The sequence below is a fragment of the Parus major genome, chromosome 5, assembly GCF_001522545.3.
Source record: "Parus major isolate Abel chromosome 5, Parus_major1.1, whole genome shotgun sequence".
Taxonomy (NCBI): Eukaryota; Metazoa; Chordata; class Aves; order Passeriformes; family Paridae; genus Parus; species Parus major.
In genome coordinates, this window is record NC_031774.1 from 47,043,703 (window position 1) to 47,070,453 (window position 26,751).

The 26,751-nt window shown below is 34.1% G+C and overlaps 1 protein-coding gene across 12 annotated transcripts in view; it reads left to right on the forward strand.

Annotated features, from left to right (window-relative positions):
* Window positions 1-26,751, forward strand: part of PPP4R4 (protein phosphatase 4 regulatory subunit 4) — a 64,296-nt gene that overhangs the window by 20,641 nt on the left and 16,904 nt on the right. For 9 of the 12 annotated variants that reach the window (XR_001521986.2, XR_001521985.2, XR_001521988.2 and 6 more), the window contains 13 exons: window positions 2,953-3,055; window positions 9,809-9,956; window positions 10,691-10,764; window positions 11,787-11,893; window positions 14,377-14,484; window positions 16,542-16,663; window positions 18,193-18,315; window positions 20,456-20,625; window positions 21,657-21,776; window positions 23,559-23,636; window positions 24,471-24,554; window positions 25,666-25,848; window positions 26,567-26,672. Coding sequence is in view for 4 of the 12 variants with exons in the window: in XM_015629910.2 (XP_015485396.1) it covers window positions 2,953-3,055; window positions 9,809-9,956; window positions 10,691-10,764; window positions 11,787-11,893; window positions 14,377-14,484; window positions 16,542-16,663; window positions 18,193-18,315; window positions 20,456-20,625; window positions 21,657-21,776; window positions 23,559-23,636; window positions 24,471-24,554; window positions 25,666-25,848; window positions 26,567-26,672 (1,526 nt within the window). In the remaining 8 variants the exon portion in view is untranslated. Of the gene's footprint in view, window positions 1-2,952; window positions 3,056-7,497; window positions 7,596-9,808; window positions 9,957-10,690; window positions 10,765-11,786; window positions 11,894-14,376; window positions 14,485-16,541; window positions 16,664-18,192; window positions 18,316-20,455; window positions 20,626-21,656; window positions 21,777-23,558; window positions 23,637-24,470; window positions 24,555-25,665; window positions 25,849-26,566; window positions 26,673-26,751 lie in introns of those variants that run through there. The other 3 variants (XR_004497792.1, XR_001521992.1, XM_015629911.3) reach the window with 3 other exon arrangements.

Consider the following 26,751-nt stretch of genomic DNA (forward strand, 5'->3'; position numbering starts at 1 on the left):
GTTCTTATCTTGTAGAATCAGTTGTTAAAAATGCTTTAAAAATTAATGTAAGAAATTAGCTTCATGAAAATTTTGGAAACTGGCAACACATACCTTGAACATAATCGTAGTATAGTTGTGGGAAGAGACCTCTGGAGATCATCTAGTCCACCTCCCTGCTCAAAGTGGTGTCAGTTAGAGCAATATATTCAGATTCTTGTCCTGAACTCAGGATTTTGAGTCCTCTGGATGGAGACTGCACCATCTGTGTGGGCAACTCATTCCAATATTTGAATACTCTGATACAGAAGAATTTGTGGGTGTTTTAAGGTTTAAGTTGAATTTCCTGTGTATTGAATTTGTTCCCATTGTTTTGCATCCTATCACTGGGCACCACTGGGAAGAATCTTTCTCTGTCTTCTTTACTGTCTCACATCAGAGTTTATACATGTCAAATAAGGCCCCCAAGCTTTCTCTTCTGAAGATTAAAGATCCCTGTTGTCTAAGCTTCTGCACAAATTCTGCGATGAACTCACTGCTGCCTGTCTGTGAGATTCTTAATGTTGAATAGAGAACAGTCATGTGTCTTGAGCTCCTGGTGATGCTGTTGAGTGCAGCCCAGGATACTGTCAGCTACCCTTCCCACAAGAATGCATTGTTGGCTGTGGGTCAGTTTTGTGTCCTCTGGGACCTCCAGGTCCTTTCCTGCCAAGATGTTTCCCAGTTGGCTTGCCCCCAGCCTCTGCTGGTGCATGGGGCTGTTCTGCTGCAGCTACAGAACTCGCATTTCCTGCTGCTGGTCTTCCTAAGATCTCTGTTGGTTTGTTTCTCCAGCCTGTTGAGTGACCAGAGTATTCTGGTCTGTCAGCACCTGCTCCTGGTTTTGTGTCATCTGCATACTGAGACATGGCATTCTGATGGCACTCTGTCCCATCACCCAGGCCATTAATGAAAACTTTATTGCCCTCAGTAAGGTAAACCACCTGTGGCTGGCTTCCTTGCCACTAATCACAACCTTTTAGGCACAATAATTCACTCAGTTTTCAGTCCACATCACTTTCTATTTATCCAGCTTGCACTTCATCAATTTATCTGTGGAGATATGATGGCAGACAATGTCAACAGTCTTGCTAAAATAAGCTAAACAACTTTCATCATCTCAACCAGTCATCATGATGTCATGTTGGCTGGTCAGGATTGATTTCACCTTCACAAATCCCAGCTGACTGCTTTCAGGCACGTTTTTGTCCTTCATATGTTTGTAAATGGTTGCTAGGTGGATTTGCTTCTGTCTCAAGACATCACAAATATTATGTGGAGTTCATTTTATTATGGCAGAAGAAACAAGTAAAAGCAAATCCAGGGGCTAGAAGGAGAAGGCTTAGTGCTGTGCTTGTGCTTGGGAAGTGTTTGAAAAGTGCTTTGCAATGGGTCCTGCATTTAGACCAGGTCTGGGAGCCCTGGCCAGCAGCAAGCAGCTGCTGTCGCGGAGGAAGGAAATATTAGGAGTGCTGGGGCCCAAGAGCTTCCCTCCCTGCAGAAGGATTCCCAGCATTGCTAAGTCACTGGGATCTCCTGTAGGATGAACTCAGAAGATGAGTCCTGAAGTTTTATATTTAAATGGTATGTGGATTTTGCTAGCACAAAAGAGGCTGAGCTAAATTGCTTCTAAGTATAGGGCTCAGTTGTGTTCTTCTATAGTTAGCACTGTTAATAAAGGAATAGTGCCTTCATAACACTGAGCTTACTATGACTCTGAAGAAAAGATTTAGCATTTATTTTAATTTGTTTATTAGTACAAAAATGTGTACATCTGAGCATTTAGCAATAATTCGCTGTAATTCTGAAGTCTTCTGTATTTAAAGAAAATCTATGGTGCAGCTAATTTGGTAGAAATAGAAGAAAAATCTGCAGTTGGAAAATTACAGTGTGTAGGTGTTGAAATGCCTCCTGCTTCACATTCTTAATTGGCAGTAAGCCAGAAACTAAAAATTTCTGGTTTAAAGGGAAATGCTTCCCTTTTCTTTACATTTTGATGGATAAAAGTAGCATTTTGTTTGCATTTTTTTAGCACTTAGGGTTTCTTTCATCTTGATACAAAATGAATAAATTTTTAATTAAATAGCTTCTCCAAGTTACTTTGGCTTTTTGCATTACTACTGGATAACACAAAGATATGTATGCCTTGCCAAAGGAAAAGGATGTGTTGATGTTTAGTTTTAGTTTTAATTTTGGCATCCAGACCCTCTTGCTTTCTGATTCTATTCTGGGAGTTGATCCAGTTGAGTAATTTTTATTTTCACCTCATACTTTTTTTCATTGCTGCCTACCATTTCCTTCCCATCCTGCTTTTGTTTTGTTACCTTTTTCAATTGTGGGATACCATTGAGAGAGATAGAATGAGGAGAAAGGTACAAGATCTGTAATTTAACCAAGTTTTTATATCCATTTTTAATCATGTTTGTGAGCATATGACACAGTCAGACATATGTGCATATATGTCTGACTGCTTTCCCTACAAAACGAAATAATGGTAGATTTCTGTTAAAATATTGTATATTGTGTGTTGTTTTTATCTTGTACAAGTTTACATCTTGTGTGTATATCTTCTATTTGCCCACTTCCTATGGTTTATCCGTTGTGCTGCTGTAAGGCAAAAGATTCCATGAAACCAATGCCTTGATCATCTGGTTTGAAAAGATCTTTCAAAAGTTTCATATTTTTATGCAAAGCTACACTAAAAATTAAAGCATTCCATGTAGGAAATGATATATAATAGCTTGACAGGATGATATTTTAAAATGTGGTCTTCTACCACATATTATAAAAAAAAAAAAAATAATGCCTCTCTTTGCTTGCATGAAAATACTGAATAGTATAGGTTTATTTTTCTTGGGTTTGTTTTTTTAATGAAAGCCGTGAGCTTGTAATCATCATAGTGAGTAATGTATTGTATGTTTATGTTTTTGTAAGTTCTGGCCAGGATATCCAAGGAACAAGTGTGGTGGCAAATCTTCCAGTCCTTATGAGACAGAATCCTGCAGAAACACTTCGTCGGGTTTTACCAAAAATCAGGGTAAGTTTTGCGTATTGAGGTTTGGATGTATCTATTTCTGACAGTTTAAGTATTTTAACAAAGGAATAAAAAATCCCACTTTTATTGCAAGCTCAGTCTCTAGGAGGTGTATGTCCAGTAGGTCTTCCACATTAATCCACTGAATTTAAGAAGTATTACAGATATAGTTTTTAAAAAATTGTTACAACAGGGGGAAAAAGAAAGTAGAATTAATACTACTTAAATGTTCTTAAGATTTACCAGTGTTTTGACAGCTTTTTGAAAATTCTTTTTGAGGACTATCCAGGCATAATGGTTGATTCTGATGTTCTCAATCGCCTTTCATCCAAACATTAAGGTCTTGATGGTGCTGTCCAGAAGAGCATAGTTTTCTTTTAGCTGTCTGTGCAATTTCACATTCTGCCCTCCACATTTTTAATAAGTTGCTGCTAGTTGTGATAAATGCATGCTGACCATGTAATTTTATACAGTAATTTTATATAGAGATATGTTTTTATAAAAGATATTTGAGTTGTTTAACCTGGAGAAGAGAAGGCTCTGGGTACACCTTATTTTGACTTTTCAGTTCTTAAAAGGGGCTTATAAAAAGATAAGGACAAACTTCTCGGCAGTGCTTTTTCAGATATGACAAGGGGCAATGGGGTTAAACTAAAGAGGGACAGATTCAGACTAGATGTAAGGAGGAAGTTGTTTAACATGAGGATGGTAAAGCACTGGAACAGATTTCCCAGAGAAGTTATGGATGCTCTATCCCTGGAAATGTTCAAAGTCAGACTGGATGGGACTCTGAGCAACCTGGTCTAGTGGAAGGTGTCCCTGCTGTTTGCTGTGGGGGAGGACTAGCTGACTTTTAAGGGTCCCTTCCAACCCAAACCATTCTATGATTCTGTGATTGTGGAGAAGATACCTGTCTCTGTATTTCCACTCTGTCCCAGATAATGAGCCCTTGCCCACAAGAAATGTACAAGTTCATTTAAAGTGTGGTTTAAGGAGCAGCATTGGCCAAATAAGAACAAACTAAATCACAAATGCAAATGCAAAACTTAATAATGCTAAAGACCCCTAGGACCCCTGCAGAAGAAGAGGGTTGGAGAGGACCTTATCAATGTATACAAATACCTAACAAAGCAAAGACTGAGACAGGCTCTCTGCAGTGGTATCCGGTGACAGAACTGCAACTCTTGTTGGAGTGTGCACAAACAGAAACCCAGGAGGTTTCTTCTGAACATTAGGAATAATTTTTTCACTGTGAGGGTGACTGAGCAGTGGCACAAGTTGCTTAGAGATGTTATTGTCTTCCTCCTTGGAGGTATTGAAAAGCAGTCTGGGCATGTCTTAGCTGTAACATGCCCTGCTTGAGCAGGGGGATTGGAGAAAATGCCCTCCAGAAGACCCTTCCAGCCTCAAGCATTCTGTGAATATCAGACATCACCTCTCAACTTCATGTTATCTCCTGAAACATCTGTGATCTCAGGAGACTTCTGTTCCTTAAGAGGAGCTGTTCCTACTTTTGTGTGATTATTTGGATTCAGCAAATATCAAGTCAAGAAATAGCTCTCCTCAGGACTAAGGATTGGTGTAGACTGACAGATTGTTTAGAAAATGGTAAACTGCTTCTGGTTGCATTCTGTGCTGTAAGATACAGGCCAATAGGCATTTTGCTTAAATATGTGTAAGTGTAAAAGTACTTTGAGAAAAATGACTTGAAATTTCAAAGTAATTGGTAACCCTTCAACTTGCACCAAATATCTGCAGTTACAATGACATTATTCTGACATATGTAATGCAGTCTTTCTAAACCAATCTACTGGCTTCAGGAAAAGTTGGTTTGTTTTTTTATGCTTTACCATACATCAATCTATTTTTGCCTCTGGTTTTCTACTTTGAGAGCAGAATTCTTCCTGAAATTAAGGGGGAATAAGAAACAATGTGGATTTTATACCCTTATTTTTCAAGCTGTAGAGAAGTGCTGGTCTTGGCCTGTCTTCAATAAAAAGTCTAGTATGGGAAGACAGTTTTTGATTCTAGTTTTTAGGGGTTTTTTTAATATAGGGATGAAGAAGATATTTGAAAGTATGATCATTTGCATGAATAGGGCCTAGAGCCTGGAAATTTTTGTACAGTGGGATCTGGATCTCAGTGTGATCTTTGATCAGTCTGTACTTAGTTACTTTATAAAAGTATCTTCCTGTATATTAAAGACATTCAACTGAAAACAGTGTACGGAGAAAGAAGCATTAGGAATTGAAGACAGAAATATTTGAAATGAAGCAGAGAACTTTAATAATAAATAAAATCAATCTTTGAGCAAATTACTGAGAAAAGTAGTGTGGCTTTCATCTTACAGTGTCATTTAAACTCAAACTGGATGACTTCCTAGATGACAAATTAAATGAAACCTAAGTTAATGGGCTCCCGACAGGGGTATAAAAGTAAAATATAATGAAGTCAGTCTAAATCCAAGCATTCCTTTCAAGTTTAAATTTTATAAACTGAAACTTTGTGGAATGTATATGAATTAAGTTCCTTTCTGTGGGAATGCTCTTATAAAGACAGTTCTTCAATGGTGTTCTGTTATCTAATATTATTTATCTGTAGTAGAAGTGATGTTTTACCCATGTGCACTGCACTTTTAACTGCAAAACAGCATTTGACATCATAAACTTGACCTATTTTTTTTCTTAACCTTGTTTTTATTGAAGGAATCATCCTGACCATTAATTGGAAACTTTTATAGTCTGTAAAGGCATAATTGAACTCAGCTGTGATTAGAGTCTTGCAGATGTAATCTTCCATTGCAGGGAAATAAACTAATTTAAATTATTGCACTTGGTTCTACTTCTTTAGGTTGGGAATAATCATTTGTGAAATCAAATTGGCACATGAAAAATGAGTTATGTAGTAGTTTCAGAAGGCTGTTTGTTTGAAAGTATTGTCACCATACTATTGCATAAAGAAACCAGTGTACTTATTTAGCATACTTGCAGACACCCAAAGCAAAAGTAATGATTTTATTAGAGCTGAGGGTAAAGCAGATAAAGAAAGAAATAAATGCAAGGAATGTTCAGTCTGAATACCTTGCAAATTTATATTTCATTTGTGAAAATTTGATAAATCCAGTTACTTCTAGAAGTATAGAAATGGGTGGATGCATATTGCTTATCATTCTGTGAAATCTAATTAAATTAAAATTATACCAAAGACACTATAACATAAGTGTTTTAGGTCTGAGATTAATAAAATCAATACATCAATAAATGTGACATACATAAGTAATTATTGAATTACGTGTCGGTACTTCGGTTATGCTGTTTAAACAAACATACAGTATATAATTTAGATGTTAATGTAATGAGATTAGGAAGTTGTATTTTTTTAATTCTGCCATTAAAATGAAATTGCATCCTTGTATGTGTTCTTCTGCATAGAGAACTCCACTCTGGATTTCTGCATGCACCTCCTCATGAACCTTGGAAGTCATTGAAATGCAGATTTAGGGAAAGCTTAGACATTCTTACAAGCATTTCTCTTTGTCCACAAAATGGCTTTTTTCAAATAATATTAATTGTATTTTTCCTGTTTTCCATCTTTGGGCTCTGCAACTTAAAGTGATGGAGGGAGATTGCAGGTGTCTATCTGAATGACTAATAAGACATTTTTCCAAATGCTGTGATTGCAGCAAACTATGCTTATTCTTGTTCTTGTATATACATAAAGCTTTATTCAGTGTTGTCTGATTAGTTTTTCATACTTACTTATTTTCCTAATTTATCAGCCTCCTCTTGAAACCTTTTCTTTTCCATAGCTGATTTTATAGTTTAAGAAAAGTTGGGATGATTTTCATCCTTCCTTATACCTAACATCAATTTTAAGATCCATTCTCATTGTATCCTTGAGCTTCTGTAATCTCCATTATTTCTGTGTCTTTTAGTCCTAAATGAAAATTTCTATCATACCAATCCAATTACTTAAATGATTTGACTGTGTCTCTGCATGCAGCATTCTTTCAAGAGAATTCTGTTGTTGCAGGACAAAATGTGCATTTAAACTAGAGGTGAATTTTCTTTTTTCCAATTAATGGAATAAACCAGGCTTTCTAATTTTAAGTTTTGATGCCTGAGTTGAACTTGTATACATTAGAATAGTTAAGAACATGCTAATACCCTTAAATTCCATTAAATATGCTTGTCTGAATAAGACAGGGAGAGCTTTTTTAGTCTGGAGTGAAAATTTGTGGAGTATCCATGTATAGAAAAATACATTACTTTCTAAATAAATAAATTTATATTAAGTAAATTTAAGTTACTCAGCTTGGATTGTATGAAAATGGAAAGAGGAGACCCATACATTTCCAAATGCAGAACTGTGCAGTTCTGAGTGTAAACATCAGTGCAGGCAGGTGTGTAAGCAATCTAGAAATTTATATTTCAATGTCTCCCGAGGTCCATGAGGAGGCACATCCAGAGAATGTGTTCTCACACATGACTATCCAGAGTTATGTGGATCAGTGGAGGAGACTATTTGGGAACTTTGTTTGTTGGTAAGTAACCCTGTTTGTATTGCGTACAAAGTGAATATGTACGGAAAACGGAATTCATAGAATCACAGAATTATTTAGGTTGGAAAAGACCTTTAAGTTCATCAAGTTAAACTGTTAACTACGCATTGCTCCACGATTTTATGGTCTGTGTTGCTGTGTTAGCATCCAGTGTGTAGATAGTGCTCTTGGTTCTCTTGGTGATGTTTTTTTGAACAAGTGTAAGCCAGAATTCCTGAAAAGTATGAACAGGTATTCTGATCCAAAAATCTTCAAAATACAAAATTCGTATGTGTCCTTATTTTTTCTTGGATGTGGCTGTAAGAGCAATAGTGGAACAAGGACAAAGTTTGTGGAAAGAAGGGGGCTGGAGGTTCCATGGGTATTGAAGGCAAATGTTTTGTTGGAAAGCAGCATAGTGCTGTTTCTCTTTTTCATTTGCGGGAGCAAGGACACAGAGAATCCTTTTAGAAAGAAACATGGTTGTAAAGTGAGACAGGTCTTGAGAGATAAGTTATGGTTCTCCTTGAAGTAAGATAAGCTTATAATTGTACATTTGCATGTACAAATTGTTTGACATTTGTAGAATGAAAACTTCTTGGTTTTTACTAAGTCAATAATTTCTCAGATGTTCTCTACAAGCTATTTTCTCAGCAAAATTCCTCTGATATGCAATGCTTAGAGTCATAGAAATGTTAAATTTGGAAAAGCCCTAAGATTATCGAGTCCAATTGTTTACCCAGCACCACCATTTCCATCATGTCTCTGAGTTCCATATCCACATGCCTTTTGAACACTTCCAGGAAAGGTGGGTCCACCACGTCCCTGGCAGCCTGTTCCAATGCCTGACCACCTTTTCAGTGAGGAAAGCCACTCTGCACCCACTCTGTCCCCAGCCTGTAGCACTGCATGGGGTTTGTGTCCCCCAGGTGGAGCACCCAGAACTTGCCTTTGTTGAACCTCAGACCATTGGCCTTGGCCTTGATCTTAATTAAGATATTAAACAGGACTGGCCCCAGCACTGAGCCCTGGGGATCCCCACTAGAGACTGGCTGCCAGCTGGATGTAATTCCATTCACCAGCACTCGGGACCTGGCACTGCAGCCAGTTTGTAACCCAGTGAAGAGTCCAGTCCATAAGCAACCTTGCACTTAGGTGCAAAATTTTATTTTTTTTTTTTTAATCTTATTCAGGCTCTTTTTTATTTTCTATTAAAAGTCCAGCTTATTTTGTGATTTTTGGCGAGTGATCTGAGAAAACACTGTTCATATCACTTAAAAAAAGAAACACATATATAAAGTGCTAAGTAGAAAATATGGGCTTTAGACTCCTATTGAATTTGCCATCATTCTTAAAATGAGTGTAATGCATTAGTAGTAGAAAAATAAACTCATTTTATTTTCTCACAAAATAGAACGACACACTTATAAAAGTAAACAAATGGAATATTCACTTAGTTGATATTTACAATTACTAATACTTACAATGAATGCTGTGTCAAAGATTGCGTCTTGCAAGGTCTGTGCATAAATCTGAAATTTAAAATTTAAATTGGCCATTTCTAAATTAAAAAATAGTAATATTTCATTTCATTTCAACATATTAACTTTGTTTAAATTTGAATAGATGATTTTAAAAACAACCCAGTTAATTCTTGTGTGTCAGAGCTCAGAAGTACTAAATGTTTAGTTAGCTAAATAAATATTTTAGTGTATTTTGCTTTATTCTTAAGACTATATATATGTACTTTTCATTTGCATTCCATTCTAGTCAAGGGGTGAAATTTAAATTGCCTTCTGCTATTTTAGTATCTCTTACTGAATGAATGAATGAAATACTTCTTTTTAATTTGTGTGCATAAAGAGCAGAAGTGCAATTGTTGGCTTGTGTGTTTCTACCTCTCATTTTGCAAAGCAGGAAAATGCACGCATTGCCTTGATGAAACTTAAAGTCACAAAAAATATTATAAGTTTATAAAATATTATACTTTTTTTTTCTTAGAAGATTCATGGTATATTATGATGCATCAAGAAAATATAATGTCTCCAATAAATTGACATAAAAAAATATATTGCTACGAGAAAATAATTTTACAGCAAATTTTGTAGTTTACCCAGGTTGTTGCATATTAATTCTAAGCGAATGCAAAAATTTGGATGTTGTTTCAGTACATTTCTACCTCACTCTCTAAATTGTTATAATTTATAATTATACAGGAGGTTCTGCATGTTGCAGGAGTGGAAATGCAGTTAACAGCTGCTGTTTCTTTTTTGACTGTTCTGCAAGAGGAGTCGGTGTCCATTCATACGTACTCCCACTCCTTCCTACACATCATTCTCCAGAACCTGGAACACAGAGATGCAGGTCAGGGCTGTACAGCTACTCTGATGGCTGATGACCTCTACATGTTTTGTTTCCTTACTGGCCTCACAGTACAGTGTCAACAGTCAGTGAAATCACTGTGACTTTGTATCTAGACTTGCATGAATGAAAAGATTTTTGCATGATGACCACTTTCATATTAATATTTAAATGTAATTCTGATTGAAGCAATAAAAAAACCTTTCACTTTGCTTGAAGGATTAAATTCTAAAGTTGTTTCTGAGTCTGAGCTTCTCCTGAAGTACCAACATTTTGTGGCTGAGAAAATGGAGGGAGGATGGTTGAGATTTCTTCTGTGTTTATTTTTTTGTAATTTCTTTGACAGTAATTTTAGAATGCAAAGGAAAAAAAAAAGGGCTGTTGTGCAACCCAAAAGTTTCAGTGGGCATAAGAAAATAATATGCTTCTAAGTGAGGGGAGTTAGCTTTATAAAGCAATCAGACTAGTTATTAATTTTATATAGAAATTGGAAATGGAAAAAAAATGGGGGCAGACTTTGCTTCTTATCTATCCTGCTACTTACTTATCCTACTTCTTACTCTGAAGTCTTTAATGTTAATATAGTGGCTTTCAGGTACATAGCTCCTTGAAGACATGTGTAAAAAGAGCAAATTCTGTGTATGAATTTTTTTCTGAGCAAAAACTGGTGTATGTTTTGGTTTAGTTGTTGTATGTACAACATGAGACATCACATGTAACTCATTTCTTTTAAATAGGTGTCAGCAATGCATGGTTAGAAACTCTTCTTGCTGTAATAGAAGCTTTACCAAAAGAAACTGTCAGACATGAGGTAATTCTAATCTCTCATGCTAACAAAAAAAAAAATAAAAAATTAAGATTTTAAGATTGTATTTCCCTGCAAGTTTTATTCACCTCAGTCAGATTTGTGGCAATTTCACTGTACCTGTGAAGATGGTAATGGTTGTGGAACACACTCTAAGAGATGAATGCATGAAAAGATGAGACAGGAAGGTCACCCTAAACAAAGAAGTTTTCTTCAACAAATAAAGCCAGCACTTACTTATATTCCACTGCAACACTTCCACTGCACTTTGTATGCTCAGTAACATCTTTTCCTGCATCCTGTTTTGGTTTACAGGATAGTATCTCACTCTATGTCTTCATGAAGAAATGACATTTTGTTTACTATTGGACTAAAATTCCAATATCTGCTAAATGGAACTGAATGCTGGAGATCCATTCCTTAGTATTTCAGTAGTTTTTGGTATAGCAAAACTCTAAGGCACTTCAAACACTTAATTTTTTGCTGTGCAGCTCAAGAAAGAAAAAGAAAATCTGTCACCAAATTATAATTTAGTCAACTAATTTATTTTTAGTGTTGTAGTATATATATTTATATATATTTAGTATATAGTATACATATATAATTTTAAGTATTCATATTTTGTTAAGTTTAAAAGCTTTGCAGCAGATATACTGACTGTGTTTATAACAATATGGAGATTTAAATGACTGTTTGCATAGTATAAAAATTTTCATTAAAATAAGACTAGAATCCAAAACCATTTAAAAAAAATCAGCTTCTAAAGGGTAAAAAGTTAGGTTGGAAGAAACACAGAGAAATTATTCTAGTCACCTCCAAAATCTAATTGCAGGGTAATTTTAAAGATGTCATTTAAACAAAATCGACTATTAATGTGCATAGGCACCATTATTGTTAGTACTGATTAATTCAGTGTAAAGGTTAATGACATTTAGAATATGTTTTTCTAGATTTTTTCTTTAAGAGGAATACTTTATTTAATGCTCACAATTTTTCTCTTCTTTTTTCTTCTTTTTTTTCCCATGTAGATCCTGAATCCACTTGTTTCCAAAGCACAGCTTTCTCAAACACTTCAGTCCCGCTTAGTTAGTTGTAAAATCATGGGAAAAGTAGCTAACAAATTTGAAGCTCATATGTAAGTAGAGTGTCAATATATTTACATTCCACAGTGTAAACCAGTATTTCTTTGCTAGTGGACAAAAATGACAAGTAGACTTGTAGATAGATACAAGTAGACTTTATTGCAAAAATGAAATGCTTTTTTTCATGCTCATTTTCAATCACAAATCCCTTTCATTATTTAACTAGCATGTTCAGACTTTCTGATGTTCATCATTTCATAACTTGAATTTGTATGTTCTTTCACCAATTTGAATGGATAACATTTTCATGCCCTTCTTCCATATTGTTTTTCTTACGAGAAAATAACCTACACAGTGGATTTCTCTGCAAACTTACAGGCTCAAAACACAGCTTCATCTCCTTAGAATTTCTTGTCATAGAAAGAGGAATTCCATTCCTAACTTTTTATTATGTGACCAAATTTAGCATGTAGGTCTGGTTTTTTTCCTATCCCTACTGAAAATGTAGATATATCAGGAACTACTGCTGTTCCCTGATATTACCCAGCCCTTAGATTCGGTCTCTGTGAGTTGGGACAGAAGAGGGTGCAATGATGAAACTAAATTTGACTCACTCATCTGCCCTAAGCTCTTGGTGTGGTACATTCCTTGGTCAGTTTACCCTGGTTTATGGTGGTAGGACCACTCCAACAAATGTGTTTGCTCTCTGGGCAATCCAACAGCATGACTTGGAATTACAATAGAAATCCACTGTGGGCCACTAAATGCCCAGACAAGGAAGTCCACTCTACAAATGATTTTGATCTGCCCCAAAATATAAGAATTCAGCATAACAGGACAATATGACAAGACATTTAGGAATACATTTCTTTAGGTTATGGGGTTTTTTTCTTCAATAAAAAAGAAATAGAAGCACCCAAAAGGAAACTATCTAAATCTTCATTTGCTGTTTAGACTGTACTTGTTGACATTCAAAAGTAAATAGAAATGGTAGAATAGTATTGTTTGAGAATGTTACCAAACCTTTATATTCCAAATCTCTAGGTCTGTCAGGATAGCAGTTGCATTTATTTATTTGAAGTTACACTCTCATGGACATACGTGAATTTAGGGATTACTTGGAATCTTATGTGAAAATACAGTAGTGTTAATTAGTAGTCTTGATAATCAACACACATCTTTTGTGGTGTTTCTTCAACGATTCCTTGCTGTTCAGAGGCAGGAATCCCCTCATTTCAGTAAACAGGTCTTAGCAGCTTTTCTGCACAGCCACTACATTTTAAGAAGATAACTCAGAATTTTCTGAGACATCTTGTTCTTCTGGTAGAGACCTCTGAGTGCAGTTCAGAGGCCTGAAAAAGAGAGGCTTAGAATGTGGCAGAATGAATAAAATTCAGGATGCACTCTCATTCCCCTTTAAAAAGAGCTCCTGGTACAGGCCCAGAAGACAGATCTATCCTCAGGAGTAGGCAATATATAAGCATATCTTCACATTCTTCTACAGAATGGCACAGTTTTTCCTCATAAAATTTATATTATAATAAAAAAATTTATTTGATGTTACTCCCAGGTTATTTTATATTCTGTCCTTGTCATGGAACATTAGTTTTTCTACCCTCTGTTCCAGTGTTCCAAGTTTAAAAGTTTTTTATTTTTATTTTTTAATTTATTTTTATGTAGCCCCTAATTTAGTATATTCTAAAATGCCGAACTTCCAAGACTGTACAATTTTTTGAAACTTGAAGCTAAATTTTTCTGTAAGAAGTAAATTAATTTTCACTGGAATGAATGCAAGCTGGCTTGCAAATTTGCTTGTCATTGCCTGCATATTATTTATCTGAGTTTTGCAGTAACAAGAATTTTTATAGAGATATTTTATGAATACTTATGACAGAACCTTGGGAAGTGAAAGGAAACACAATGGCTGATTCTGTCAAGTTGTAATATGTGTTTTTACTGAAATAACATATTTCAAAATATCAAAATTTTTATTTTGTATCTGCCTTTGATTTACATGAATATTTGGTCTACTTGCCTGAAGACATTGCAATATTCAAGCTTTTAATCTGAAATTCTTTTTCTCCTTTCTTCCTAATTATGTCTTGGGTGATAACCTGCATATCAAAGGTGAAGAGTTACAGACATTTAATTGGGATTTGCATTTCCATTTATATAATCTTTTTATTCTTTCAGTGGCTGTTCAGAAGTTGTAGTGAAGATGTTTATTAAATGAGGACAGCATTCTACTACAGTAGCCTACCTACTATTTTTGTAGTTTATAAGAAATTATAGATGAAATATGAGCAAATTATAATGACAGTAAATATTCCTTTTCCTGTTTCTTTGGAGCACATATTTGCTCCAGATGTACAATATTCTTTTCTAATTGCTGATTATCAGAAAAATAATTTACTGTGTGTGATAAATTAGTAATATATGGGATAAACAAGTAATGTGTGAGTAAAGTTCAGTACAGCTCAATAGATTTAATATATTGTTGTTCTATATTTTCCTAAAAAAATGTTCATGTTTTTAGTATTAAAAGAGAGGTTCTTCCATTGGTAAAATCACTGTGCCAGGATGTGGAATATGAAGTTAGAACTTGCATGTGTCGACAACTGGAACATGTAGCTCGAGGAATAGGGTGAGTGGAATTTGCATGACTGATCTTAAATGCAAAATATTTCTCTAAAATGTTAACCTAAAAGCTCCCTTTAAAATTGCTGAATTCATGCATATTCAATAATGAATTTGAAATGTACAGATGTGTTCTTAGTACTTGGCTGTTGGAAGTTGTTTCTTTTTCACGTCAAGATTTTTCTTTCTCTTTTATAGTAAAAGAGAGTTATAATATATAGTAAAAGAGAGTAAAGGTTATTGCTGAACCATAAACCCAGCAGTTATTTTGTAAATAATCTATATCTGTAACTTCTTGAAATTATCTTGATTATCCATTGATGATGGATTACTATCAATAAATAATTTTATTATTTAAAAATTCTGACAAGTATTAGCAGTTTTAATAATTACTGTGCAGTTTTTTGAGAAAGGATGTTAAATGGCTTTTGTAAGCAAATTTCAGCTCAGTATCAGCTTTTATTTGAAGCTTGAAGGCCTTCAATATTCACACATAGGATTGAAAAAGTCTGGAACTTTAATAAAAGAAAATGTTAATTACACTCAGGATTGGTCTCAGAGTGAACAAATATTTTAAAATTCAGGGTCTCTCTACCTATCATTTTATCAGGGAGGAAAAACAGCAATAACTTCTTTTACAGAATTGAAAAATTATCAAGTAACATTCCTTACCCAGTGCTAGACAGCAGAGAGAGATTAGATCTTATACTAACAAGTTACCATACTGTAAATGAAGTTTTCTTAATTCTGTTTAATGTCTTTAAAATGAACTAAATTTCACTTACTCTACCTTGGATATGAAAGTTTAAAAAAATCATAGGTATTATGCAGTGGCAAATGACAGCATTATTGGGTATTTAGTCCACCTTAGAATTGTGGGTTTGATCGGGCTAAATATTTTGTTATAATTTAGCGGTCTGTCCTGTGTATTTTTCTTTGATTCTTTCCTCACCAACTTTTATTTTTAGCATTAATGTATTCGTATCGACTGTTCTCTCTCTGAAGTTTTTTACTCTAATCCCTTCTCAATGCTTTAGATGATTTAATCTCATGAGAAATGGTGGACATTGAACATTTTCAGTATGGAAGCTATTCCAGTGTATGCTGAAGATGACTAGGTAGTAGGTAAATTAAAAAATAAGAGATATGTACAAATTTTCAGGTAAATATCGAAGGTATAATGTGACAACAGTCCAAATGCATATTTTTACTAATGTTATTGTCATTAAATGATCTATAATTTTCTCATAATTTTATTTGAATGTTTAATCATTTACTTGGAGGAATGCTGTTAACACCTCTTGATTTGCTGGTACATATAATATCTCTGTAAGGTGCAAACAACTTTAATGCTGATTATAAGCATTTGAAAGGATTTTTGTTTATATTGACTTACAAAAGGGGCAGCTGTTACTGCTTTAGTCTGAGCAGAAGGGATATTTTGAGCATTTTTATTTCAGCATCCTGGAGTTATTTAGCACTATATTAGTAGGTCAGTCTGTACCAAAGCCAAAAAGGACAAGTAGAACCCTTTCTTTACTACTTTAAACCAAGGCCAAAAGCCAGTGTTTAGACTAGTTGGGAAATCACATTTTATCTGAGCAGTAGCTGTTCTCTGTAAAGAAGGCTTATCTTTGATGTATAAAATTTCCAGACACTTCAATCCAGCATGGCTTATACTTATTAAATTTTGGCTTTGGACCATCATATTGAGCATATTTTAGCATAAGTATTTTTTTAGTGATACAGTGAAATAGCAGGAGTCGTTTGATTTTTTTCAGACTTCATTTTCTCTAATTTATTTTGAGCTAATTTGAGTGCTTTTTTCAAGCAAATGATGAAGTTTTGCTTTTAAAATTTGCATGTTTCTTTGACAAAGAAGAAAAGTCCTGAGATTGACTGGAAGTTTTTATTTAACTTTACTTTTCTTAGGGCTTTGTCAGTTTTTTCTTCTTGACTACCCCAAAAAATACCTAAATGAGTATTTCAAGGAAGAATTCTGTTTTGCAGTGGCAGAATTGTTTCATTGTAAGTTTTCTTTTGACTGCTTGCTTCATGTTGCAGGACAGATCTAACAAAAACCGTGGTGCTTCCTGAGTTGGTGGAACTGGCCAGAGATGAGGGCAGCAGTGTACGCCTGGCAGCTTTTGAGACTTTAGTGAATCTCCTCGATATGTTTGATGCAGGTAGGAATTTAATTTAGGCATAGTAGCCCAATTCTTAGTACTCTAGTGCATCTTATAATTGTTTAAAATGCTTTTTGTTCTGACAGCATTACTCAGACATTTCAGATTTTGTTGTTTTGTCCTTTATATTTCCTTGTATTTCATGTCTTGCAGTGCTTTATATGCAGGAAGTTTTAAGGGAGGTGAGCAAGTTGTCCATGAAATCAATTATCATATTCCAAGTTTCTAGTATAATATGCTTAAACAGAATGAGTAAAACACCTGTATAAATTATGGGAATATTGTGGTTTTAGTATTTAATTAATTAAAGTAGTGCTATCAGTGCACAGAATACAAAGTGTTAGCTCAACAAAAATGTACTGTACAGGAACTTGGTGATGAATTACTATAATACATGGTTGTATTTAAGCCATATGGAGGAGTGGATAAAGAAAAGAAAAAAATAATACAGTTTTGGGGAGAATTGTGTAAATAGACTTTTTAGCAGTTAGTGTTTATATCAATAAGTATGTTAGTAGCTTAATTTTCTAATTCTTGAGCCTCTGTACTGATGCTATCAAGTTTGTGCCTCTCTTTGCACCTCTCAGTCTTCACTCCTCCTCCCCACTCCTTGCTGTAGCTGCTGCTTTGAGTTACTGTAAGAAGCTTAGAGAAAGCAATCAGGGGTTATTTGCAGGTCTTTAAGGAATGTTTCTAGAAATTAGGTTTGCATGGATTTTGTTTTCATGGCTGAACTAGAAAATGAACATTTTTGAAGGTAGATGAGCCAAAAAGTCATCCTAGTTTCTCTCCCACAATATCAAAATATTTCTTCAGCTGAACCTAACCTTGTTCAGCCACAATTATTTGCTGAATCTTGCTGTTCATCTACCAAAACCAAATCATGATCCCTTTAAAACTCAAACATTTTAATACAATGATTTTATTTAAATTAAGTCCAAAGATATAAATTTCTTCAAACATTTGCTCCTTTATTTTATAAGGACGCAGAGTATTTGGATTTGGCTTTAGTTTATAAATGATGTAATTTCTTTCCTGTGTCCTTAACTATTTTTTTTCTCTGTGAATTTATTGTATACCAAAAGATTTTGAAACACTTCTCAGTAGGTTTAAAAAATTACTTGCAGCATATCCTGATTTTACTATTTACTGTTGCAGTCATGTTCAGTCTTGATCTCCCTGTATTCCTACTATTGTAGAAAATCTTGTTGTAGGAGTTCTGCAGTATTCTTTCTCTCTGTATTCTTGGTGAGTGGAGAAGGTAGTGACTGTTTATTTATTCTCTGCTTCATCCTTTACTGGGGGATGCCTTTTCACTTACAACAAATAAACAAATGGACATAACAGGGAAGGTACTAAATTTAGTATCATTCTCTCTACCTCTTGTTTTGTACCTTCAGTGAGTGCCTGCCAGAAGTAATCCTGAGAATGTTAAATGAAATTTTTCTCAATTTATTACAGTTCAGTCTCTGTGCTCTTTTTAAAATGTTGACAAATGGCTAACTGTAAAAATGTCTTTTGTTTTTCAGATGATCGGAGTCAAACTGTTCTCCCATTAGTGAAATCATTCTGTGAAAAATCCTTCAAAGCAGATGAATCTATCATAGTTTCTTTATCTTTCCATTTAGGGAAACTGTGTAATGGATTATATGGTATGATTTAATTTCTTTTTACAAAGCTTAAAAATGAGGGAAGATTGGAGAATTTGAACCCCTTGGAAAATACCCAGATTTGAGTGTATCAAATGAAATGGTGGTTAGATTTTGGAAATTTCCTCTTAGGGTGACTATCTATGTATTACTTATTGTTGGTTTTCTTTTGTTTAGACAGTGTCAAAGATGGAAACATGGTGTTTTATCTTTATTGGTTTGACTGATTTATTTGGGTATTCTGGAGCCTGTGATTTGTATGATTGAATTTTTGAAGCTAGAAACCTTTCAAAACATTATGATGTTAACTTTGCTCATTTCTGTGCTTGATCTCCTTTTTAAGACACAGGGCAGAGTGTGGTCCATAAGGAGCTTGAGGGGAGAAAGGAGATCTAATGCCATGTGGATTCCCCTGTTGCAGCTGAGTCCAAATCGATACTCATAATTTTTATACCCATCATTTTTGCTTGAATTTTCACTTGATCACAGCACAATATTTCTTGATAATTCTGCCCACCATGTTACCTGTGGAGGAATGAAACAGAATCATGGCTTTACCTTATAATTTTTCCCATGACTTTTAAAACCTTTGGTCTTTCCTACAGCTCTTTAAAATGAGTCTTCATGATTATGTTAAAGACTATCAAAGTGACAATTGCTTCACTACAGATTACTTGAAATGGTTGTTCCACGGTGTTAAAATGTTATTTCCAGAAGCAGAGGGCTAGGACAGTCCATCCTGTGTTTATCATGTTTTTCCAGTCTTCTTTTCTCTAGTTGAATGACTAATTCCTGATCTTTCCATCTGACAAATTCTTATTTTTCTTGAAGTTTTATACCTTAGGACAGCTGAATCAAGTGAAAGGGTTGCTTCACATGTCTTGCCAGATATATTGCTGTTCACAGTTTTCAGTATGAAAAATTGCCTTTTAAAAAAAATCAAGCAGCTACTTAGTCTTTCTCTATCCTGCCCTTGTGCAGGTGATGCAGATCAGGCTAAGCATGGCACCTTACTGCTGTTTAATGGAATTATAGTCTAAAGTTTTAAGACCACATGTCCAGTTACTGAAGATCATTTTAAACTGTCTTCTGAAGAATAAGAAGTCTCTGTCCTTGTTTGATGCTTTCAGAAATCAGTGAAAATACTGAATAGTACCATTAGGATAGAACTTGCTTTCTACAGTTTCCTGTCTTGTCAGTAGTATATGGGTAATTTTCTCTTAGTTGTTTTTCCAAGCAGTTTTTGGAGCATTTTTGTAGTTTTTAATTATCATTTCTATTCCCTTGTTGTGAAAGTCATGACCTTTACTACCTCTTTTGTTTCACTGGTCCTGTTATCCCATACTAGAAGGAAATTGAATCAGTTTGACAAGTTTTCCTTTTGCCATGTTGGCTACTGCTATTATTTTTCGGGGAGTGGATGTGTGTCTGTGTTGGTATTAAATAGCAGATTTTTTTATTTCTTTTTTTGTTTCAATTTTTTTAAACATGTGAAAGCAACCTCCCTTACCTAATTATATGGCATGTCCTTTCCCTCTCCAGCTATTAACTGTCAGTACCACTTCAGCCTTTTTCTGTTCTCTTATTTGACTTATTTAAGATTTCAACAGCTAGGACTTAAGCATTGTGAATGCTGGAATGAAGCACATGTGACTGTACATTTTGAAAACCTTTTGTTTAAGATCCACTGACCTGTTGATTCTCTACTTAAATCTTGAATCTTTGTCAGAGTTATTAATTTTACTCAGCCTGATGATACTAGTGGAATTTGAAAAAGAAAGTAAAATTATTTAGCATTTCAGCCTTCTTCATACCAATCACTGATAGCTTTCCTCCCTTGCTGAAATAGAAATTTGAGCCTTTTCTTGATTATTCTCTTATTACTGATGTACTTGTAGTTTTTGATTCTTCTTAGAATCATTAGTTCATTAGAATCACTAGTTACATTCCAGTTTGTTCTGAGTACTTGTGTGTACTGATTATCTGCTAGATTCAGTGGGGGTGGGAGGGGGAGGAAGGATAAAATCAAGATATTTGATAGATTTTAAAATAAGATTTGCTTGGGTATATTATTAATGGCATTTGTAATGAGGAAAGTTTGTTGTTTTGTTTGGTTTTTTTTGTTTTTTTTTCTTTTTTTGAGGCATTTTTACTCCTGAACAGCACTTGCGGTTTTTGGAATTTTATAAGAAACTTTCCACACTGGGTTTACAGCAGGAAAATGGGCATAATGATAATCAACTACATCTGCAAACTCTGGAACAGGAAAAGAAGTATATTTCAGTGAGGAAGAACTGTGCTTACAATTTTCCAGTAAGTAACAGTAATTGAAAGTTTAATATTAATTTGTGTTGTGCATATAGTTCACTAAATAGGACTATGCAAGTGATAGAGGACTTATTCCCAAATTGTTCATTGTTAATTAGATTTTAGGTCTTTTCTGCAAAGTTTCATTTAGTGAGGTTGTCCAAAAGAGTTAGCAGGAAATACTATTCTTTGCAGACCCTCAGAAAATTATTGGCAAATTTTGACTGAAGAAATGTTGGTCTAAGAATTTACCAGTCTTATTCTCTCCTACACATTTTCTCCAAATGTTTAGCACAAAGGATTTGGGAAAAGGTCTTTGAAACAGAGTCTCCAGTTTAAAACCACTTGAATCTACAGTTTCACATTCACTGTGTGTCACTTCATTTTAGGGAGTTGGAGATTGAAACTGAATACTCAGGTTGATGTTTTACTCATCTTCCTGCCTAAGTACAGAAAGTCTTTTCAATTTTATGTGAGGTCTTTAAATACACCAGTCATATTTCTGTAAATCTACTTAATATTTTGAAATTTGCATTAGTATTCAATGAAAACAGGTTTGCACGAAGAGCCAGTAGACAACTATTTTTCCTTCTGCCTTTTAAAGGCAAGCACACTGTATGTAGATAGACATCTGTTGATTTATTTGAGCAAAACCAAGGTATGTACAAAGACAATCAGTGAAAGTCAGATTCCTGCTTTGCTGCTTGCTGAAGTGTTCTTTGTTTTTGAAGTATCCATTTTGCAGTTTTTGCTAGAATACAGAAACGTTAGCAATATTTATAAATCTGAAGTTTTTTATCTCATAGTTTCAGTCCTTATCTTCAGAAAAACAGCCTGCAGCATGTCTGGAAGATAAATAAATTTGGTTTAGTTCTCAACTCTGGATTTTGTCTGGTGCCTGTGTTTCAACAAGGCTAGCAAAACCTCCACACTTCCTTCTTAAAATAACAATCTGTTCTCTCTCAAGTTCATCTGATAATCTGTGGTAGTGTCATCCTTTAGCTGTGTTGTTAAAAAAGGACTTTATCCTTTCACAGGCCATGATTGTTTTTGTGGATCCAAAGAACTTCCATTTAGAACTTTATTCTATATTCTTCTGCCTTTGTCATGACCCCGAAGTTTCTGTCAGATATACCATGGCCATAAGCTTCTTTGAAGTAAGTCTTCTCAAACTCACCTGGATTTATTTTGTTTTGTTTTCTTCTTTAAGTTTACATTTGTGACTGCTCAACCAAAAATAAAAGATTTGAGAAAATGTATTGAAATATTTAGTTCATCAAGGGTGTTCAGTTCCTTCTAACCTCTGTGTACAGCCCATATACACACATCATTTTATTTAAGTTGTGTGACATCTGGCTACAAGAGATTACTGCCAGGTCAAATTGTAAGAAGCAAAAGGTGGAAGAAACTTTTGATGATCTAGTACCACAAACATAAACAAATGTTTATGTAACTATAATATTTGAAGTTTTTCAATAGTATTAGAAAACAGACAAATGGGAGAAAGGAAATTCTCCCTTTTCTGCCTGAAAACTCTTAGAACTGTAGTTTGCTGGTGTAAGTAAGGAATGTTTATGTGGAACAAATCTAAATGAAATGTTCAATTTAATATGAAACTTCTTGGAAATTTATGCAGATGTAAGAGCATATGTATTCTTATATTTCCATTCAGCTTATATAAATTCTACTCTGTTATTTTCAAAAATTTAAAAAATGTAGAAATGCATAGGTAATATTAACTATATGGAGTGAATACCAGAAATTAAAATACACTCTCCTGAATATAGAAATCAATATAGGGAAATCTTCAATGTTTTCATATTCTTTCACTGAGAATCTTTGTGTTTCAGTCTTTGAGTTCAGCTTTGATCCATTTTTTTGCTGGGAAATTGGTAAATTAAGCAGTTTTTTGAAAATATTTAAATTAATAGTAGAGGGGAAAATGGCTTTATTTCCACCACTGTAAGAAAGTTATATGGATTTCCATACATCTTGTTACCTATTAATGCCTTGTTTTAATGAATGATAGTCCAACCTAATTGTTGAAATTGTAAAATTGGCATCTAATTCTGCATAATACTTTGTTTTAGCTGTGTAACACTATTAAGGTACTACCTGAATATAAGGAAAGTATTTTAGCTCATTTAAAGAAACTGTAAAATTACACCTTGGCCTAAATATACATTTAGTTCTCATTGGTTTAATTTTAACAGCTTAACTAGGCAGCCATGTGACAGACAAAAATGAGTAATTTATGTCATTCCCTGCTTGCTGGATTGTTTTCCAAAAAATAAAAGTCCTTGAAGCCATTTCCTTAAAGCTTCATCTTGATTGGAAGTAAGCTCTTATTTTTGCTTGGCTTAAAAAAACATTAAAAAACATCATATAGATATTTATTGTGGCAAAAAAATCCCATTCCTCAAGTTTTTGTTATGTTTGCTATAAAACCTTTTTAATAGCATGGAGATGGACTGCTAGTGTTTTTTAAAAATTTACATGAGACTTATGAATTACATAAGGAAAAGAAGTAAGGAACCTTCAGGTGGAAGGTTGGGGAAACTTAAAATCCAGCACAGGCTAAGACAACTTTGCTTTTTATGTTCTGTAAATTATACAGCAGGCTGACTCTTAACTCTCCTAATTTACAACATTTGAATATTCCACAGTGAAATATCTACCCTTGCAGTGCAGCCTAAAACATTTTTGGTAAATGTGAAATAGAGTTAATTCTAAAAGCATGTTTCATAGGTAGATAATAGACCTGTTTCTTGACTCATGTTATTTATATAAGCATATTGTTAATGTGATCAGTGGGAAAGTACACAACTTTAGGAAGCTGATATTAAACACTTTTTTCTTCATGCTTGCTGAAAAGTAAGCGGTGTTGTGCCATAGAACTAAAGAATATTTCACCTTGCTATCTTCCTGTCATTTTTTAGGTTGCTAAGCTTTTAAATTCTGATGTGTATACAATACATAAAGAACTGGTTACGCTATTACAGGATGAGTCACTGGAGGTAATACGCTTTTATTGGAACTTTTCTGGCTTGTTACATCGAGGCAGATTATCTTCATGTTTAATAACTCTTCACTGACAATTAGTAGTAGAGTAACAATTTGAAATGATTAACAGCTTTTACTTCTATTGCACAGACTGTGCATAAAGATGCCAGCCTTCTGTGAATAAAAAGGAGGAAAGTAGGAAGGTGTTTGAATTTAGTAATACCACACTAAATTGATTAGCTTTTAAAAATACTAATTCTAAATAGTTTTAATTGCTGTATTATTTTTTACCATACAAACTCTAAAAAGCTTTCGGTTTGGTACTATGTTAAAACAATAGTTGATAGGATTCAAGGTCTTTTGCTTTGTTTTATTTTTATTGTCCAATTGAAGAGGACATAAAGAAGTTGTCTATGGTTTGAAGATCAAGATTTATGGAAAGAGTTTTAGTCCCAGGTAACTTGTATAGAACATGAATCATTGAAAATAACATGAAAAGTTATATTGGAGTTAACATAGTTATACTTTATTGGATGGAAAAAAGAGACATATTTATATTAGAGAAAAAAATCACCATTTCCTCTGATACTGGTTACTCCAGTAATAAGTTAGACTATTCCAGTTAGAAAACTTGTCTGATCACATATATAAAAACAGAGGCTGTAATAATTATATTACTTACTGCATTAAAATATCAGTCATCTATGCAACTAATCAATGCAACTAATCTCCATTCTTTTTCAACATGAGAGAGCAGTAACTTGAAAGGTGCCAGCAGGGATATGTTGGTGGGAGTTGAAAATGGAGTTCATTTACAGACCTCTTTCATGCAGCCTTTCTTTAAATAGGTATTAGATGCCCTAGTAGGTCACCTTCCTGAAATCCTTGAACTAATGACTAATGGAGGAGAAAACAATGGATCAGAAAGCAAGGTGGGTATTCTCATGGGGTTTTTAAAATTTTATTTCTAAATGAAGGTAGTAAGAAATTTCAGACAAAATTTGTAGGAAAAGGCTTTCATGATTAGTTTCTGCTTTGGAGAAATAGGAGGTTTCTGTTTGTTTTTTTTTTAATTTTGTTGATTTTATAAGCCTTAATATTAAAAAAAAATTGGAAATGTTAAGGTTAATATGAAAATGAACAGTTTATATGCATTCTTTTTCTAATTAACCACAGTTATGTGAAAACAAAATTTGGTTTCATGGTAAGAGAACAATAGCTAATACATGTTTTAAATCTTTTTCATACTGATGTGTGAATTGCTCATGGGTGTCATTTTCAGGCTTCTGCTAGAAGGAAATCTATTTCCAGGAGTAAAGACACTGAATTAAGAGATCTGTACTCAGCTCCCATCTTTTCTAATTTAATTGTATATTTTTCTGGATGATGATCTATTCCATGACTCCTCACCTCTAAGATGGAACAGAAAGGATGCTGGTTTTGAGCATATTTCCTAAATGTGTGGATAAATTGAGATTTTGCAGCAATATAAGAATTGAAGAAATTTATTTTCTTTTACAGACAGAACTTGACAATGTAATTTAAAAATCTGAATTTGTCAGATGTTTACAGCTGTAAATATATATAATATATAGCAAATGCAATGTCAGGTGTGGCAGTCTATTTCATTTTTCTTAGTGCTAAAGGGAATTTAGCTTGGCTACTATGAATTCTTTGCCTTCTACTGAGAAAAGGTGCATAATTCCTACTAAAATTAATTCCTACTAAAACTAATTAGCGGATTGAGAACAATAACTGCTCAGATAAGGAGGATAAAAGAGAAATGGGATTCATTTGGTTTGAAAAAGAGAATGCTGAGCAGAGTTGGCATAATGGTCTTAATATCTATAAAAGGTTGTTACAAAGAGAACGTTTAGTTTTCCTTTGTCAGGAGAAGGGATTGGAGATGAAAGTGTATTTAGGTAGTGAAATAGCTTTTGGATTAGTCTTCCCTTCTTATATTGTTGTGATTAGCTTTTTAAACATAGTCACAAGACACACAGCTTGAAAATATAAAATTATTGTTTATCCTTCTGCTTCTAGTTACTTTCTATTCCTGACTTGATTCCTGCATTAACAACAGCAGAACAGAGAGCAGCAACTTCTTTAAAATGGAGAACGCATGAGAAGTTACTACAAAAATATGCATGTCTCCCTCATATCATATCAAGTGATCAGATCTATTACCGTTTTATTCAAAGGATGTTGACAATCATTTTGACAAATGTGAGCTCACCTGTTGCTTTCTCATTTGTTTTTATTTGTAAATGCATGTTAGACCACTAGATATTTGCTATGTGTAGTACTTCCTGTGTTATAGAAATCTTAAAATACTATCCCTTTGATATGGTATATCAAGCTGTGGCATTTTTTCTATGAGAATTTTCACTGAATACTTGCCCCCGTTTGAGGAGCAAAATTTGGATTGACAGTTTTCCTCCTACCCAAGACTTCTTCCTTTCCTTGTGCTCATCATCAGTTTGTTTCTAGTTAAATCAAAACTTTTTCCTCTGAAATATACCTTTTTTTTCCTGATTCCATACATTACATTGTGTTTGTTCTTTATGGAAAACTGTGCATTTCTAAAATAAATTATCATTTAGAGCTATTAGTCTGAAATTTTACTGGGTTAATTCAAGAATAAAACTGTTGTAAGAGAAGATGATGTAAGTTTTATTTCTAACACTTGCAATACAGAAGATGCCTTGCAAACATGAAATATTTTACAGTGCTTATAAAATAGTTGAATCTAAAAGTTGGGCAGAAGGAATAAAGCAGGTATCTCATGAACTGGCCAAACTTCCTAATTCTCCCTTACAGTATGACATTTATTTCAAAATTTATAAAGTTAGTCTACTTTTTAGCTATTTTTTTTCTAATTCTATATATGTTTTTAGTCATACTCCTTCAGATATGTTCAATTGTTCCCTGTATTTCTTTCAAGAATGTCCTGCCAGTCCAAAAAGCAGCTGCTCGGACTCTCTGCGTTTATTTGCGCTACAATCGCAAACAGGAACAGAGACATGAGGTTATCCAGAAACTGATCGAACGTAAGATGATCTTTCCTCCATTACTGAGAAATGAAAGTTAGTTTTGACTGAAGATCTATTTACAGTTACATTTATTCAG